Source organism: Vipera berus (assembly GCF_964194415.1).
Source record: "Vipera berus genome assembly, chromosome: 9".
NCBI classification, from domain to species: Eukaryota; Metazoa; Chordata; class Lepidosauria; order Squamata; family Viperidae; genus Vipera; species Vipera berus.
Window position 1 is genome coordinate 21,761,466 of NC_138212.1, and position 17,843 is coordinate 21,779,308.

General features: G+C 39.1%; 1 protein-coding gene across 1 annotated transcript in view; it reads right to left on the minus strand.

The window, feature by feature from the left end:
- The window catches only part of LOC308672172 (cadherin-2-like), a gene marked incomplete at both ends in the record, with an annotated part of 29,521 nt that extends 21,920 nt beyond the window's left edge, over positions 1–7,601 (minus strand). Inside the window, 4 exon segments of the mRNA XM_081334863.1 lie at positions 1,510–1,682; positions 5,231–5,375; positions 7,411–7,566; positions 7,569–7,601. Of these exon segments, the coding sequence (XP_081190989.1) occupies positions 1,510–1,682; positions 5,231–5,375; positions 7,411–7,566; positions 7,569–7,601 (507 nt within the window).
- Positions 7,602–17,843: the final 10,242 nt, after the last annotated feature.

Here is a 17,843-nt window from a genome sequence, read left to right on the forward strand (position 1 = left end):
TTTTTTTTTAAAAAAGGTACATGAGATCTAAGCACAGGAGAGCACATTCTTGGCAAATGACTCAAAATATCAAGGATTTGTGGAGGATGAGGGTGGCCACAACTTTTCCACATCACTATTCCAACCAGAAACAGGCAAGGATAACGGAAACTACTCCGTCAAAGAGAAACCCAAACCATGTGACTCTTTTTTTGTCAACAGCACAGCAAACTTCTCTTTGGCTTTGGGTACTTTGGGAGGTGAGAAAGCCTCTTCTGAAAGCAGAGTTAGAATTACCGGTAAGCTAAAGGCAGGAAGAGGGACTGCTTCTTCCTAAGAAAAGGCATGGTCTTCCTTTGAAAATAACTAATGAATGTTTTGTTGTTGTTAGTTGCGAAGTCGTGTCCGACCCATCGCGACCCTATGGACAATGTTCCTCCAGGCCTTCCTGTCCTCTACCATCTTCAATGAATGTTATGATGTGCTTATTTGAAACTTCTTGGTAATGTAACTGACACTGTATAGTGCAGGGGTAGGCAACCTCGGCTCTTTTATGACTCATGGACTTCAACTCCCAGAATTCCTGTCAGCTATGCTGACTGAGGAATTCTGGGAGTTGAAGTCCATGAGTCATAAAAGAGCCGAGGTTGCCTACCCCTGGTATAGTGTCAGAAAAGAAATATTATTTTCCCCAATTTTTAATTTAAGAATGAAGATGGCCCTGAACCTGTTGTCCTTTCAGACCAGGCTCCGTGCCCAGCTATTGGGTTGTAAACAAGTGAAGGAAGGGCTCGGTTTCCTAGTTATGTTGACATCAGCAGACTATAATATTTCTGGCTGTTATTTGTATTTAATTTCTTTTTTGTATTGTGTTTTAACTGTTTTAATTGCTTCGATAAGTATTCGCTGCCTAGAGTCACTGGATTGAGACAGGCAGCTACGGTATATAAATTGAATGAATGAATGAATGACAGTAATGAGACACACATTTTTCTTTCCTGATGATTATTTTTCATATCTCAGAGAGAAAGGGATGATCGTATTTATGATCCCTTATGATTTATGGATGGAAGTATTTTTTATCAATTTAGTGATAGTCCTGCTCCCTTTAGGGGGTGGGTGGGTTTTTTTTTGATTAAGCTGTACAATGGTGGTTTCTTCAATAAAAATACATAATACAATATTTTCCTCACATACACACAAAAGGGAGACCTGTATTTTAGGCACTTTACTACGTAAAGTTAGTGCATGATTCTGAGAAATTCTGGAAGATCATAGGGTCGAAAAGGGACTGAAGCCCACTATGTTACCTGATTATTTTTAATGCCCTTTTTTTGGAATATCTAAAATAAGAGCAGGAGCCAGAAAGAAACTAAATGAACATTTAAAATATCTATATTGAGAGAGAGAGAGAGGCAGGCAGACAGAAGAATCTGAGTAGTTTCTTTTTAACCTCCTACTAAAGATTCAGAATCAGCCACTCATCTAAGGCAAACAAATTTAAAATATGTGATGCCAGTCCAATCTCACCTCTCTGTCAAGTCCAGCAGCAATTGTGATAATGTCACCTGTTTCGCTGTTGATTGTAAACATATTTGGAGAAGGTATGGTTGGGGCTTGAAATATGATACTGTATCTCAGTATTCCGTTCCAAACATTGGGGTCATCAGCATCAATAGCAGTGACAGTCATCACAAAGGTCCCTAGAGAGATCCAACAATCCTCTGAGTTAAATACAGTTCTCACCTGGATGTTACTAAGGCACTTTACTTCCTATGACAAAACATATTACATTCCTTCAAATCATGCATTTTTCCCAAGGCCTGTAAATAATAAGAAACGGCAGAGACAAAAATCCACGTGTTTAGAAAAATATCAAAATTCACCAACTGCTAAAAGCAAATGTAAAATTTTGCATTTAAACAGCTGCTTTCTTGACCTAGCTAAAATGTATAGCATGCTTTAGAAAATGAACCCTGATATTGCAGCAAGACAATACCTGTTGATGCAATGGACAGGCTCCTACAAATGCTCAAAATTTGGCATTTCTAGTGGAAATTTAAACTGCAGACACTTGAAATAATGATAGTTGTTAGCATGTGATAAGATATAATCTGTTTTATATAGAACATGAAAGAGCATAACAACTAAAGAGAGCATAATCCATATACTATACGTTGAGGAGAAATCTGGCCATGGTCCAGACTGAGAATTAAAGGATAGGAGAGTTAACATTTATACGGTGTATCTATGGAGATTCTCAATCATCTAGGTCAGAGGTCCCCAACCCTTTGGGCACCAGGGACCGGTTCCGGGGAGAAAGGTTTTTCTGCAGATCAGAGTGCGCGAGGTTTTGTGTGCTGCTGCATCCCACAGATGCAACTTTGCTTGTTTGTGCGAACCAGTTGCTGGCATGCCACAGCCCGGTGCTGCTCCACGGACTGGGGGTTGGGACCCCTGATCTAGGTCATGGTTGTCCCAAAGGTGCTTTTCCAAAAGGCAACTGGACTTCCTTTCGTTTCTCATCCAAGAAGATTTTATACAGCATAAAGTTTCAAATGAAATCTGGCATACTGAAGGAGAAAGAAAACTACCAAACTCACACAAATATCTCCCAGCACATTTAAATAAACAACTAAACAATCGATTCTTTAGTTTAATACATCTGAATACATTGCATTCATTTTTTCTGTCACAAATAATTTCCTCCCAGTTAAGTGCTAATCAGAAATGAACTTATCCAAGTCTAAACAGACTTGTATAATTGTACACTTCTTTCTGGATCTATTTGTTTACTATAAACCACACTTTTAAATTTCCTTGTTAATATAATTTCACCATCCACCCAGACATTTAAAGAAACATTTTGTTTCTATTATGAAGCATTATATACTTCTTTAATTCAGTTATTTCCTTTGAGAATAACAATTTAGGATCCGAAACCCAAATTTAGGCACTCAAACTGTTGAATATGCTAATATTCTGCTGGATGACATACAACAGTTTACAAAAAAAAATGAACTTTAAATGGATGTCCAGATTTAGATGTATACTGTCAGTTCCTCTATGCTACAGCAACATATTTATATATTTGTTAGATTTCTATTTCCCTAACTCATTTTAGAAATCTATTCTAAAAGCTCAAGTTGCATAAATATTATTCTCTCTTTCCAGGTTTTAGTCACAATAATGGTAATATGGATTGGGCTGACACAGAATAATTGGCCCAAAACCCCCCTGTGTACTTCCATGGTGGAAGATGGTTTCCACAATCCTAATGTTACACCTTACTCTCTATGGCCATGGCTATACATTTTCACATTGTATGAAGATGTGCAACATAAAAATGGCTATGAGTGTAAGAGGGAGGGAAGGAAAATGCAGCCAGACTTTCAAGATTCTGAAACAATAGCCTGTATCAATAAATCCTAGTTCCAATCAAACTTGTAGAATCATTTGCCTTATCTCATAGTTCTCATCCTAACTCTAACTCTAACCCTTTGCATAAAATGGCAAGACAATTCTCATGTCTATGCTTTCTTCCTGCATCACCTCCAATTGTGGAAGATCTTGTAACCTAATTGATTAGCTAGTTATGCTATTGCAAACAGATATGGAATCTGTTCCACTAATGCAGACATGTCAAACACAAGGCCCGGGGGCCGGATCCGGCCCGCAAAGTGGTTTCATGCAGCCCGCGAAGCCACCCTGGAAACAGTGAGGGAACGGCCCCCACTGCCTTGGCCCTGGCCCAGAGACCCTCCTTTTGCCAGAGACCCTCAGATCTGTCCCACTCCTGCCCAGGCCCCCATAGGCACCCTTGATGCGAACCATGTAGAGCTGGCCACGCCCACCCAGTAGGCTGTATGCACTCTAGCCACGCCCACCCAGTAGGCCACACCCACCCGGCCCCCTGAGGGCAACTGCAATGCTGATGCGGCCCTCAATGAAATTGAGTTTGACACCCCTGCACTAATGGATACGTTTCTCTTTAAATATATACTAGCTAGAGTGAAGAGTTTCTGGAATGTTGCTTGATAGTTAAGAGTCAGAGCTAGGATTAGAAGTAGTTGTAATTATCTCACTAGATGATTTTATGCCAACTATTCTTCCCCCAGTAACTACCCATCATATTAGCAATATGAAATAATGAGTAATATGGGGTAATGAGACCTTTTAAATATTAAGTTAAGATAATAAAGCTTCAAATGTTCCAATGTTACTGCTGTATTATTAAATTCTTTTTAACATCACATGGTGTTCACTTCTAAATCTGCTTCTTTCTAGCATAATTCACTAGTATATTAAAATTGTAGTATGACCACAATTTTTTGAGTTGCATCAATTTTGTCTAATGCTAGTAATAACAACAACAGTAATGTCATCAAAGAACAGCTGCCTATCCCAGGTCCTTGTGAAGAACTTGAATAGATGTATAAAAATCCCAAATCCAAGCTAAACACTTGGCAGACAGTATGACCAAACATAACAACAAAAAATCTAGAAAAGCATTTGGACACAATAGGAATGGACAGGTCATTAATTACAAAATATTGCATTACTTGGAATAGTCTATGTATTACAATATGTCCTTAACTAGCCTAAATCTTTGGGAAGGACCTGATAGTTCAAAGTACCTAATCTAGCCAGAACTATCTGGCAGAAGGTGGCTAAATAGATAACATCAACATCTTTAAAACTAAGCATGGAACAGAAACAAAGAAATATCAAAAATTTGCAAAATTATAAAATGCACACATTGCATATCTAGGCAATGCTAATTCTGTAGGATAATGGCATTACCAAACAGATACAATAAAAAGGATAGATAAAATAGATCATTTAACTTGTGTCAAATTCATGCAAGAGCAATAATTATCTCAGAAATATTTTTGTTCACTTCTTATTGTCAGTATCAGGAAACAGAATTTTCAGATCTTCAAATCAAAATCCAGACCTGATTTCTCCTGTGGACAAATTTCTTCTCGGTTAAGCTATTTCTGAATCAATATTCAGAAATATTAAGGAGGAGTCTCTGTGTCACACTACAAACTCTGCCCCATCCCAGTGCAGGTGCCATTGAGTAGCTGAAACTTGTGATCAATAGATTTCCTTTATGGGAAGGAATGCTAGAGTTTAACTTTTATATACTTTTTCAGACAGTGAAATTTGAATTAAATGTTTAAAAGGTTCTACAGTATTAAAATACATATCTTCATATTGAACATAAAATAGGTAACTAACATTTTACCTGGTTTTGATCCTTCTGGGACTGTTCCATTCCAAATCTGATGTAGGAATTCAGGTCTGTTGTCATTGATATCAATAACATTAATAACCAAACCAATGGGAACTTCCACCTGACGTCCATTAACGTCTACAGCACGTGCTGTTAACTGCAAAAGATATTTTTAAAAAATCAAAAAACTTGCAAAACATGTAAACAGAAATGGTAATCACTATTGCTGGCAGCACAGTTTAAGCAGAATTCCATTAACCTGGTTTATTTTATCCACTTTTGTCGTCCTCTCTTGGTCTTTTCAGACATTTGAAAACACATTTTAAAAACTAATATGTTGAATTACCAAATCCTCATAATAGTTAAATTAGCAAAACAAGGTAAGACATTGCTGAGCAGTAAACAAGTGTAGGTAGGTAGGTAGGTAGGTAGGTAGGAAGGAAGGAAGGAAGGAAGGAAGGAAGGAAGGAAGGAAGGAAGGAAGGAAGGGGAGAGAGGGTGCTAGATTTATTAAATTAGCTAAAGATTGTTGTTGTTAGCTGCGAAGTCGTGTCTGACCCATCGCGACCCTATGGACAACGTTCCTCCAGGCCTTCCTGTCCTCTACCATCTTCTGGAGTCCATTTAAGCTCACGCCTGCTGCTTCAGTGACTCCATCCAGCCACCTCATTCTCTGTCGTCCCCTTCTTCTATTGCCCTCAATCTTTCCCAGCATTAGGCTCTTCTCCAGTGAGTCCTTCCTCCTCATTAGGTGGCCAAAGTATTTGAGTTTTAGCTTCAGGATCTGGCCTTCTAAAGAGCAGTCAGGGTTGATCTCCTCTAGGACTGACCGGTTTAATCGCCTTGCAGTCCAAGGGACTCGCAGGAGTCTTCTCCAGCACCATAGTTCAAAGGCCTCAATTCTTTGGCGCTCAGCCTTTTTTATGGTTCAGCTTTCACAGCCATACATTGCAACTGGGAAGACCATAGCCTTGACTATACGCACTTTTGTTGGCAGGGTGATGTCTCTGCTTTTTAGTGTGCTGTCTAGATTTGCCATGGCTTTCCTCCCAAGAAGCAAGCGTCTTTTAATTTCTTGCTACAGTCTAAAGATAGAATGCAGGAAATCTTTCTTCCCATTTTTATACTACTAGAATGAAGACAATTAAATGAGACTAATTATTAAGGTAACCCAAGAAAATAACTACTTTTTCCTCTCCAACTGTTGTGATTCAGGGTCAGCCTGTGGGTTCGGCAGTTGGGTCGGACGATTCAGAGGAGGAGGAGGGGGTGTTGGAGAGCTTGCTGAGGATAGTATTGAGGCTCCACACAGCCCTCAGCCAGGCCCCTCCCATCTGGTTACGATGCAGACCCAGCTGTGTGAGCCTGACAGCGTGGATGAAGATGACCCACAGCTGGCCCTGTTCAAGGACGCCCGACACAGGAGGCAGTCAAGCAGGAGTAAACAGAGGAAGGCAATGGGGCACCTCGGAAGGAGGCAGAGAGAAGCCACACCCTGAACTGTTTAAAAGGGGAATGTGTGGGAGGGCTGGTTTGCTGAAGGCAACCGTTTGAATAGTTCCTGTTTCATGGTTCGTGTCTTGTTTTGCTCTGTTTGCTTTTGTGTCCATAAATTTGGCAGGCTTAGTTCCATCCTCTTGCCTTCTTGTAAAGGGGTTGTCCCTGCCTTATCTGCAGGGCCGGTAGTAGGCTGGTACAGAACACCAACCAAAAATATCAGTGGAGTCTGTTGCCACAAAGAGTTGGCATGCTGGACTCCTGCAGATGCAGTTTTTAATGTTTATCAAACATGAAATGTTTGGCTAGTAAAACATTTTTCAATGCATCCTCTCATCTACTTTCTCTACTGCAATTAATTTCATCCCCAAAGGTGTTTAAATTGAACTTTACCACACAATTAAAAAAGTATCTCATGACAGATTTATTTTTTATTTTTGAAATGACTGTTCCCATTTAATACTCAAAGTTTTCACATTAAAAAAAAACTTCTTCTAAATTATGGGATTGAATTTATAACAGAAAGTGAAAGGAAATATATGTTTCTTATTTTGCTACTTTTGCCTAATCCATTAAATTAAGTTTGAGTTGTTAAACTACACAATACCAGTTACATATTTTTAAATCAAAAACCAAGAAAGCAATTCTAGATAAGATATTTAATTTTAAACTTTATTCTGCTGTCAAGAACTTACATGAAAAGATGCTATTTGCTCTCGATCTAATGCTTTTGTCACTGACAGTTGACCGGAAGTGGGATTGATGATAAAGAGGCCAGCTGGAGGTTGATCAGCACCTGGACCAGTAATAAGGTATTGCAGGGAAAGGCTGTCATCACGATCAGATCTGATCTACGTACCAAGAAGTTGGTGAGTTTGTTAAACATAAAAACATCTAGAAGTGCTTAAAATATAAATCAATGTGCGCTGGTATGCATATCCCCAAACACCCATAGAAATCACTTCTTATTTCAAGGTTGGTCCTTGAAATATAACAGGTCACTTCAGGTCACTTCAGAGATTCAACGTTACAACATACCTCCCACAAAAGCTATGTACAGATCTGTTTGAACTTCACGCACACCCCTACAATCATTTGCACTTATGACAAACCGAGGGACACTGCAGTGCCCCATTGCATCTCTCCTGTATCCTGCTCTGGCAGGACCCTGCAGCACATCATCATCATCATCATCATCATCAGAAGAAGAAGAAGAAGAAGAAGAAGAAGTAGTAGTTGGAAGGGACCTTGGAGGTCATCTAGTCCAACCCCATGCTAAGGCAGGAAACCCTATACCATTTCGGACAAATGGCTGTCCAGTCTCTTCTTAAAAACTTCCAGTGTTGGAGCATTCACCACTTCTGGAGGCAGATCGTTCCACCGGTTAATTGTTCTCACTGTCAGGAAATTTCTCCTTAGTTCTAGGTTGCTTCTCTCCTTGACTAGTTTCCATCCGTTGCTTCTTGTTCTGCCTTTGGGTGCTTTGGAGAATAGCTTGGCTCCCTCTTCTTTGGGGCAGCCCCTGCTCCCCATACTTTCTGGAAACAGCAACCATTTCCAGTGCTTGCAGAAGTGGCAGCTGCTTTCAGAGCTTTCTGCCTGAACAGCTGGCTGTGTGAAGACTGCAAATAAAGAAAGCTGCATGCAAGGGCAGCAGCTTCAGGACCAGCTTCTCCAAACTTTGTCCTTGCTTAACCCCTTCCTTTCCCCAGAAATCCCCATATGTCTTCAATAAAGAAAAAAAAACACCTGGGAGGGAATAACTTGTGGAACTTTCTCCCTCTACCCAATTATGTACTGAAACTAAACTCCCCGCCTCTGCCTCCATTCTCAATCCCTTTTAACTATTGAATTTGCTAAATTAACTGCATGCCTGGAAAGAGGATGACAAAATCTTGATGAGTGATTGCCAGGCTGAAGACAGAAGAAAGGAAGCAAGCAAGCAAGCAAAAAAACAACAACAACCCTCTTTTGCAAAAGTGGCTATGGCACAAATGTGCACCAAACAGCTGCAGCTGAAGCTGGGTCCTAAAGGGAACAGACAGGCAGCAAGCTTTCTAAAGTTCACCAAATCATACTTTGGGATAATGTACGGACCTGGCTTAGTTAAAACTCCCAAGAAAGCAGAACTCTTGAAACTTGCATCGTTTCAACAGGAACTTTTATTGAAAGCTATTGACAGCAAGATAGTAAGGCAGGGTCTGAAGATTTCCCACGCAAAACATTATATTAAAAGAACCCTTTCAAACCCCACCGCAACTGTCCATCTGGCTGGTTCAAATTGAGCCAATCCATAGATGTCAAATTGTTGTGAGAAAGAACCGATAAGGTGATGTTCTCAAGGCTATCAGGTTTTTCCATGGCTTCTTCCCTCCACTTGGAAATAAGTCAGATGGCCAGAGGCACATTCTATACTTCAAAGAGAGTAGAACAAAGCAAAGAAAGTACACTGCAAAATACCCATTGGCTCCCCTCCCCCCTTAATATGGCAGAATCTGTAAAGTATAGGATCTCAAGGCAAAATGCATAAGGGTTCTGACATGCCGCCCCCCTTAAAGAAATGAGAGATCCACCTGGAGAAAGGCAAAATAATAACAAGGGGAGAAAATGAAATGCAGTTGTTAGTTGGGTTTATTGAGGCAGCAGGCATGAAACTGTTTTAGGGGCTTCCATGTGCTTTTTATGTACCCACTCATTCCAGGAGGCCGGGAGGTCCTTCCATGCTACCAGGTACTGGGTAGACTCATGGTGTTTTCTGGAGTCTAAAATTTCTTTAATTTGAAAGTGTTGATCCCCTTCTGCCATAATAGGTTGTGGTGGGGGAAACATGGCTGGCCTTATGGGGCGAGCTCATTTCCTGTTTTAGTAGACTACAGTGAAATACCGGATGAACCTGTCTTAATGTTTTGGGGAGTTCAAGTTCTACTGTGACTGGGTTAATGATGCGTTTGATAGGGAATGGTTCCACAAACTTTGGTCCCAACTTTTTTGAAGGTTGTAGAGACTGCAGGAACCTGGTAGAGAGATAACCCTGTGCACCCACTTCTTATCTGCCTGCACTTTATAATCTTCTCTAGTTTCTTCTAGGGCTTTTCTGACCACTGGCCAGGTATTTTGCAACTGTGTAATCCATTCCTTCAGGGAAGGGATGGTGGGATTGTTGACCAGCAATTCAGTCATCGGGTTGGAGCTCTGTCTTGTACCCACCTGGAATGTGTGTAGACAGTATACACTGCAGTGTTATAGGCCACTTAAGCGAAAGGTAGCAGGTCAGTCCAATTGTCTTGTTTGTAGTTTATGAAGTATATTAGATACTGTTCTAGTACTGAATTCATTTATTCTGTTCCCCCATTTGTTTACAGATGGTGACTAGATGACAGGCCCTGATCTGTACCCAGTAGATCCAAAAAGGCTCTCCAGAACTTTGAAGTGAACTGGACCCCCCTATCTGATATTATGCATTATGGGACTCCATGTAGCCGATAGCTGTGCTGCACAAACATCTTAGCCAAGGCTTTAGCAGTTGGGATTTTTTGGGCAAGGCATAAAATAAGACTTGTTTGGAGAATAAATCCGTCACTATACAAATGACAGTGTTCCCAGCGCTCTCCAGTAGTTCCATGATAAAATCTATAGAAATCTCTCTCCAGGGTGCTGAAGGCCTCACCACCACCTATAAAAGGCCAGACATTTTTCTTTGCCTCCATTTCGCTGCTGCACAAGTGGGGCAACTGGCTACGCAACTTGCAATGTCCTTCTTTAGGGATGGCCACCAGAATTGTCTCTTTACTAGGTGGAGAGTTTTCATGATCCCAAAGTTTGCTGCTAGTTTTGAGTCGTGGCAGAGTTGCATGAACTTTAATCTTTGGGTTGTAGGGATGTACAATTTTTCCCCCACCCACAGCAGTCCATTTTGCATTGAGCAGAGATTTTGTGGCCAAGGAACCACTCACCCTATTCCAGAGCTTGTCTGAATTTGGTGCCTGCTATGCTGTCCAGGGGGGGCAGGTTCTTTGCTTGCACCCTTGTGGTGACTGGGGCAGCTAGTTTTTTCATAGACAGCAATGGTTTGACTACTTCGTGCTGTTGTATTGCGGCATTCATGACAGGGCACCTGCAGGAAGTTTTTCCCCCAGGCAAGTACCTGAGGGTAAAGTTGAACTGATGGAAGTGCTGGGCCCATCAAGCTTGTTTAGGGTACAACTTCCTAGGGGTCTTTAATGCTTTGAGGTTTTTGTGATCAGTCCATACTTGGAAAGGGATCTTGTTCACTTCTAGGAAGTGTCTCCAAGATAGGAGGGCCCAGTGCACAGCATAAGCTTCCTTCTCCCATACCGCCCACCTTTGCTCGGACTCTGTGAGTTTCTTTGAGGTGTAGGTGCAGGCCTTCCTGGTTTTCCTGGAGTAGTATCACTCCCACTGCCACATTACTAGCATCAGCCTGGATGACAAACCGTTTTCCTGGATATGGGTGATTAAGCACTGACTCTGCAGAGAAAAGCCTCTTTAACTTCTCAAATGCCGCCTGGCATTCCATACTCCATTTCAGTGGCTGGGTGGGTTTCAGCTTGTCCTCCCCCTTTGTATTTAGTAAGTTAGTAATGGGGAGTGCGATTTGAGTGAAGGAGGAGATGAATCGCCGAAGTTAGAAGTTAGTGAAGCGCAGGAAACTTTGCAGCTGCCTCCGGGTGCACAGCGGTGCCACTCCAGTACAGCTCACACTTTTTCTGGGTCCATTTCCACTCCTTTGTGGGAGATCTGTTAGCCCAAATAATCAATCTTTTCTTTATAGAACTCGCATTTTGAAAGTCTGGCATACAGTTTGGCTGCGCGGAGCTTATTTAGAACTGCTCTGATTAGTGTAACATGCTCAGCTTTTATTTCGGTGTAGATTAAGATATCATCCAAATACATCAAAAACCCCTTGTATAGGTGCTCATGGAGGAACTTATTAATCAGCTGCATAAAGGTGGCTGGTGCCCCTTGTAGGCCAAACAGGAGCACTTTGAACTTGAAAGATCCCAGGGGACATTTAAACATGGTCTTCCCCCCTCCCCTCCTTAATATGGCAGGACTCAGAAATGAAAGCATAGGAAAGCAAGGCAAAATGTACATGGGTTCTGACAGATACAAAGGACTTTGCCCTTTATTTTGAAATAAGGCCCAGAAGAAATGTTGGTTGTATGCAAATTCCATTAAACTGAAATTGTTAATCTGAGGGTTTACTGTATACTGTAGAACAGTTTTTCTTTTACATTCTATCACAATTTGGTATCTTTTTGACAAATTTTAAAATATGAATAACTTTAGCTATCCGTAACAGACTATAGTTTCCACCCTTTCAGTTGGAAGAGGTGATGGGAAAAAAGTAATTTTGAACATTAACACTACTTAATATATAAAATTATGAGCTCTCTATTAAGATATTTTACCTTTATTGTATCCTTTGGGTCAAGACCTAGTTTTATGATCATTTGCCACTGTTCTTTGGTTTCTTTGTCAAGGGCATACAGGAAAAATATAGTGGGTTCTGATGAAAGCTGAAAGCTTTTAGCTGCATATACCATGCCATCATCACCAATTCTGAAATATGCTGGTGTGCTGCTTTCAAAATAAATTTTTCGCCTTGCTTCACAACTTGTAAACCTTACTGCAAATACATAAAACACAATAGCAACAATGAAAAAGGAGGTTTTTTTTTTAAAAAAAAAGAGCTCCTGATATTCTGGATCATTTGTTTTAGGTAAGACAACTCTAATGTTGGTTAATTTTTAAAAACTGTTTGCAAGGACAAAAAAAAAGACATATGTCGCTGAATAAACGGGTACTTGAAAACAAAGCACCACCTAATTAAGATTTCCCAATGATTACTTTAATGCAAGTCCTGGTACATTGAGGTTAGAGTTTAGGAGTTCCCCATATTTTTGTTTGATAACCAAACAAATCATTATGTCATAATTGTTTCAACACTACTTTCCAAATTTTCCTTAAGTATTGCTGAAACAATTGCCTCCTAGCTTTTCTGATGTTTAATATGGAAGGCTGAGCTTTGGTGCCTTTTGAATCATTAACATACAAACCCCAGATTTCAACAGGAACAAAGATGGAATATGGGAAGGGGGACTCAAGGTGCCTAACGTGAAATTGTATTATGATGTGGTGGTCATGACATGGGTTAGCGATTGGCTTAATTTAACTAATAAAAGAATACTCCACCTTGAGGGTTGGGATTTGGTATATGGATGGCATGCATATTTGCTTTATGATAAAAAGGTAGACAGGGCTTTTAAATCTCATATTCTTAGAAGTGCTTTGCTGCGTGTCTGGAAAAAGTATTATTATAAGTTAAATTATAAAATACCGATTTGGGGAATTCCCGGACACGCGATAGAAGGTGTATCTATGGGAGTGAGTTTGGATATGTTTTCCTATAAGGAATTACTTAGATTGGAAGGGAATAATTGGCAACTTAAATCATTAGATGAGTTAAAACAAGAAAACATAGGTTACTCTTGGTTCCAATACACCCAACTGAAAGCTAGGTGGAAGTTGGATCAGAAGGTTGGCATCACAATTACAGATGAAAACTTAGTAAAACAAATTAGAGATTTAAATTGTGCACATATAAAGAGGATATATAACGTTTTGATTGAATTGGACTCGGAAACGGAATTAAAGATTGTATGATAAAGTGGGCACAAAATATCCAGGAACCAATTCCGTTGGATACTTGGGAGGTAATCTGGGTTAGAAATGTTAAATTTACTCAGGCTCAAAATTTAAGAGAAAATTTTTATAAAATGTTTTATAGATGGCATTTGGATCCCAAAAGGTTGTCTAACATGTATCCTAACCTACAGTCTAAATGCTGGAGATGTGGTAGTTTAGATGCTACTTATTTTCATATGTGGTGGACTTGTAGAAATATAAAAGCTTTTTGGATTAAAATTTGGTGGAACATTCAAAAGATTTTTAAGAGAAAGGTAAAGTTTTCTCCACAATTGTTTTTATTGGGTATTGTTGTAGATTGTGATACTAAAGAAATCAATTTGATGTTGAATTTGATAACAGCAGCACAGTTACTGGTGGGACAATATTGGAAGAAGGATAGTTTGCCTACTATAGAAGAATGGGTACTTAAAGTATCGAATCTTGCAGAAATGTCTAAGATTTCTGCTTATTTGAAGGATCACTTGCAAGAAAGATACGGTATATTTCAGTTTGGAGGAGATGGATAGATTATATTCAGAATAAATATGGGACTAAAAAGTTCCGTTTAGTTTATGAGTAGATTTTAGATTTGTATTAACTTTAGTATTAGTATTGATTATATTTTTGTTAAGTTATTATTATTGTTTTTAATAATTTGAATGTATCAATGTTAAAGGGGAGTTAAAGCACATTATGAATTTGGTTAATTTTATAATGGATAATTTTAGTTAGAATATGATTATTATATTTATGACCCTGTATTCAGCTCTGGGAAGTGGGGGGCATGGGGGGGGGTTTGGGGATGTTTTGTAAAAAATTTTTTTGTAAAACTCTTTAATAAAAAAAAGATGGAATATGGGAAAGAAATACTTGTAAATATGTATGAATCAAATATTTTGGGGTACTAATAGATTAAACAGAAGTATCCTGAATTTTAAAATCTTGACATCGTGAGAACTTATTATGGAAACGTAAAATAGTAATTTTTTTGTACATTCCATATCATTACTAACAGTTTTATTATTGATCACATGAAGTAGAAGATAGCTTAAAGAGTATAGAAAATTATTCTCTATACAGGTAGTCCTTGATTTACCACTGTAACTGAGGGCAGATTTACAGTCATTAAGTCACTACAGTCATAAATAAAAGCACCCATGTGATTGAAAGTGATTTTCAGACTTTTTCACCACAATCATCAAGAAATCATGGCAGTCATTAAGTGAACCCAATCAGCTGAATGGATTATTTTTTTGCTGGGAAAGGGCAAAGAACATCAGGAATTGCAGTCACGTGATCACAAAATTCCATGACCAGTTGTAAAGCTGACCTACTTTACATGTGGTCATGTGACCATGGGGGGGGCAGCATGACCATTTAATTATGCCCAGGGGCACCATAAAACACCTGTCCCATGGCTGTTGTAACTTCAAACAGTCGTAAAACAGCTGGTAGTTAAGCAAGGATTAATTGTAACTTGGTCCGTATGGGCTTTTTCACGAAGTTTGATTATTAACTGTGCAGTTCTTGAATTGGGATTTCCTCAAGTTGCTTTCATAGGCTAGGTCAGAATATGCATCTGTCTGTGTAATCCCTAACCTTATAAATCTCAAAACCTTTTGTAATTAGAGCCTTGGTGGAGCAGTAGGCTAATGCCTCCTTAAGGAACACCAGCTGCCTGCAATTAGTGCAGGTTCGCATCCCACCAGGCTCAAGGTTGACTCAGCCTTCCATCCTTCCCAGGTAGGTAAAATGAGGACCCAGATTGTTGGGGGCAATAAGCTGACTTTGTAATAGTGCTGCTTGGGGTGTGTGTGAAAGCCCTAATAAGCAGGCATATACATAGAATGAAGGCTACTGCTAAGCTTGTAAGCCGCCCTGACTTTTAATAGGTCAATATTGGAAGAAGGAGGAACTGCCGACTATAGAAGAATGGACTTTAAAGGTTTCTGACCTGGCAGAAATGGCAAAGATCTCGGCTTATTTGAAAGATCACTCGCAAGAACGTTATATTATGGAGTGGAAAAAATGGATTGAATATATCCAGAACAAATATGGGACTAAAAAGTTTCATTTAGCATTTGAATAGGTCTTCCTTTCTATTTTCTTTTTTTCTATATGAAATATTAGTATTGCTTGTAGTTATCTTATATGAGCTAGAGAGTGATAGATTTAAGAATTTATTATTGGTAGCAAATGGATGCTTATGATTGTTTTTTTTGTTTTTATACCCTGTACTTAGCTCTGGGAAGTCGGGGGGGGGGGGGGAGGGGGGAAAGGGGGGGGAGGGGTAGGGAGGGATAGGTAGGGGAGGGGGAGGGGGGATTGTTAAAGACAAAATGTATTTTAAAACTTTTCAATAAAAAAAAGGTTGACTCAGCCTTCCATCCTTCCCAGGTAGGTAAAATGAGGACCCAGATTGTTGGGGGCAATAAGCTGACTTTGTAATAATGCCGCTTGGGGGGGTAAAGCCCTAATAAGCAGGCATATACATAGAATGAAGGCTACTGCTAAGCTTGTAAGCCGCCCTGAGTCTTCGGAGAAGGGCGGGATATAAATGGAATTAAAATAAATAAATAAAATAATTGTGGGCCACAAAATAAACCCTTGGAAAATGAAGGGACTGTCCAATTGAACCAACCTTCCCCGATTTATACCTGCACGTTTAAAATGTGAGATACAATTTTTCAGATTATTATGGTAGTATTTGTATATATGCCTTCCAATCCCTCCAGCAGGGAAGATTAAAAATGGTAATCATATGACCCTGGGACAATGCAACTCTCATAAATACATGCTAGTTGCCAAATGCCTGAATTTTGCTTACACGGGGATGCTGCAACAGTCATTAAGTGTGAAAAATGGTCATAAGTACAGTATTTTTTTCCAGTGCCACAGTAACTTCAGTCACTAAATGGATGATGGTAAGTTGAGGGCTACCTGTACTAAAACAGCTAAACTCCTTCATCATCATTTCAACAAACTGATGATACCCTCTGCACAGGATTTGGAATCCAAGTGTTGCATATCTATTTACTAAAAATTAAAAAAATATTCATTTAAATGGAAAATGGGAAAGAAAGGAACTCTATTGCAAGGAAAAGGAAATTCAATTCATTCACAGCTGCATTGTTGAATGGAATTTACTGAATTTACTGAAGTTAGAAAAATGAGAATGCTTAGGGCTCAACAACCTCAACTTGATGGTATGAGAATGCTCTTAAAGTGAAGCACACAAATTGCATAGAATATGTTATTAGTAATATTAATATATTTGGGGTTGATTTTCCTGCCTTTTCTATTTAAGGTTAGCCAGGAACAATGTCACATATTTTAATGGAAAATCTAAGCAGCTTAATTTTTATCCTAAACAAAACATATGAAATATAATTGTCTGTTTTAAATGAAACATGGAAACATACAGTATGTTTTTAATGATCTAAAATTGATTTAGGAATCAATTATTGTCATAAAATATTAAAAATATAGCTGCAAGAATATTCTGCTAAGCAGACTATTTTAAACAAAGAAATTTTTATTTCAAGGATCAATTTGATTTGCAGCCTCATCTAAATATCTTTTCAATTTATTTAAATCTTGATCTATGGTGCCATATTTATATTGGAAATAATGGAATAAATCAGCTTTTAAGATAAATCTCGAACTCAGTGAAACCAATTTTCTTGATCAACACTGTAATTTTTAAATTAGCTACAAGGTAATTTCAGTGTCTTTCAGTTCTAAAACATAAAATATGCTTTCATACTCCAAGACCCCTTACTGATATTAACACTGCAGTGAAACATATACATGTATCTATAAATAAATATGGATATTATCTAACACAAATGAACACTTTTTAATAAAAGCAGAAATAATTACATTAGCCATAAGAATACCAACACTGATATTGCAGCAATTCCTTTACTATATTAAAGCGCTCTAAACTATCATATAAACTTTTAATTTCTCCAGAACTATTCATCAGGCAGTGCAGAAAGTAAAATAGAGAAATATGACTGAGCTTGAATACAGCTTCCCAAATGACAGAAATAAATAAGACACCAATCTGAATTTTGAGGATTATTGACCGAGCGGAGAAAGTTACGATCATCTGCCTTTCTACAGATTTAGATTTGTATGCTGTCTGAATCTCAAACTCATCCCCAACAGCCTGTGCCGATCTTCAACAGTGGAGGGACACAGCAGGGCAGAAAACATCCTGCAAGGCTCCACTCACATTTGCACTACTCCGGTGACCCTGAGGACACAGACAACCGCTCTCTGAAAGAATGCAAATGACCAGCTGTCTGCAAGCAATATAAATCCTTCCACTCCCCACCATCTAGTCAGAGCTGAAGAAGCTTCTTGGATGAGAAGCGAAACATCTTTAAAAGAAACACGAGAAAGTCCAGTT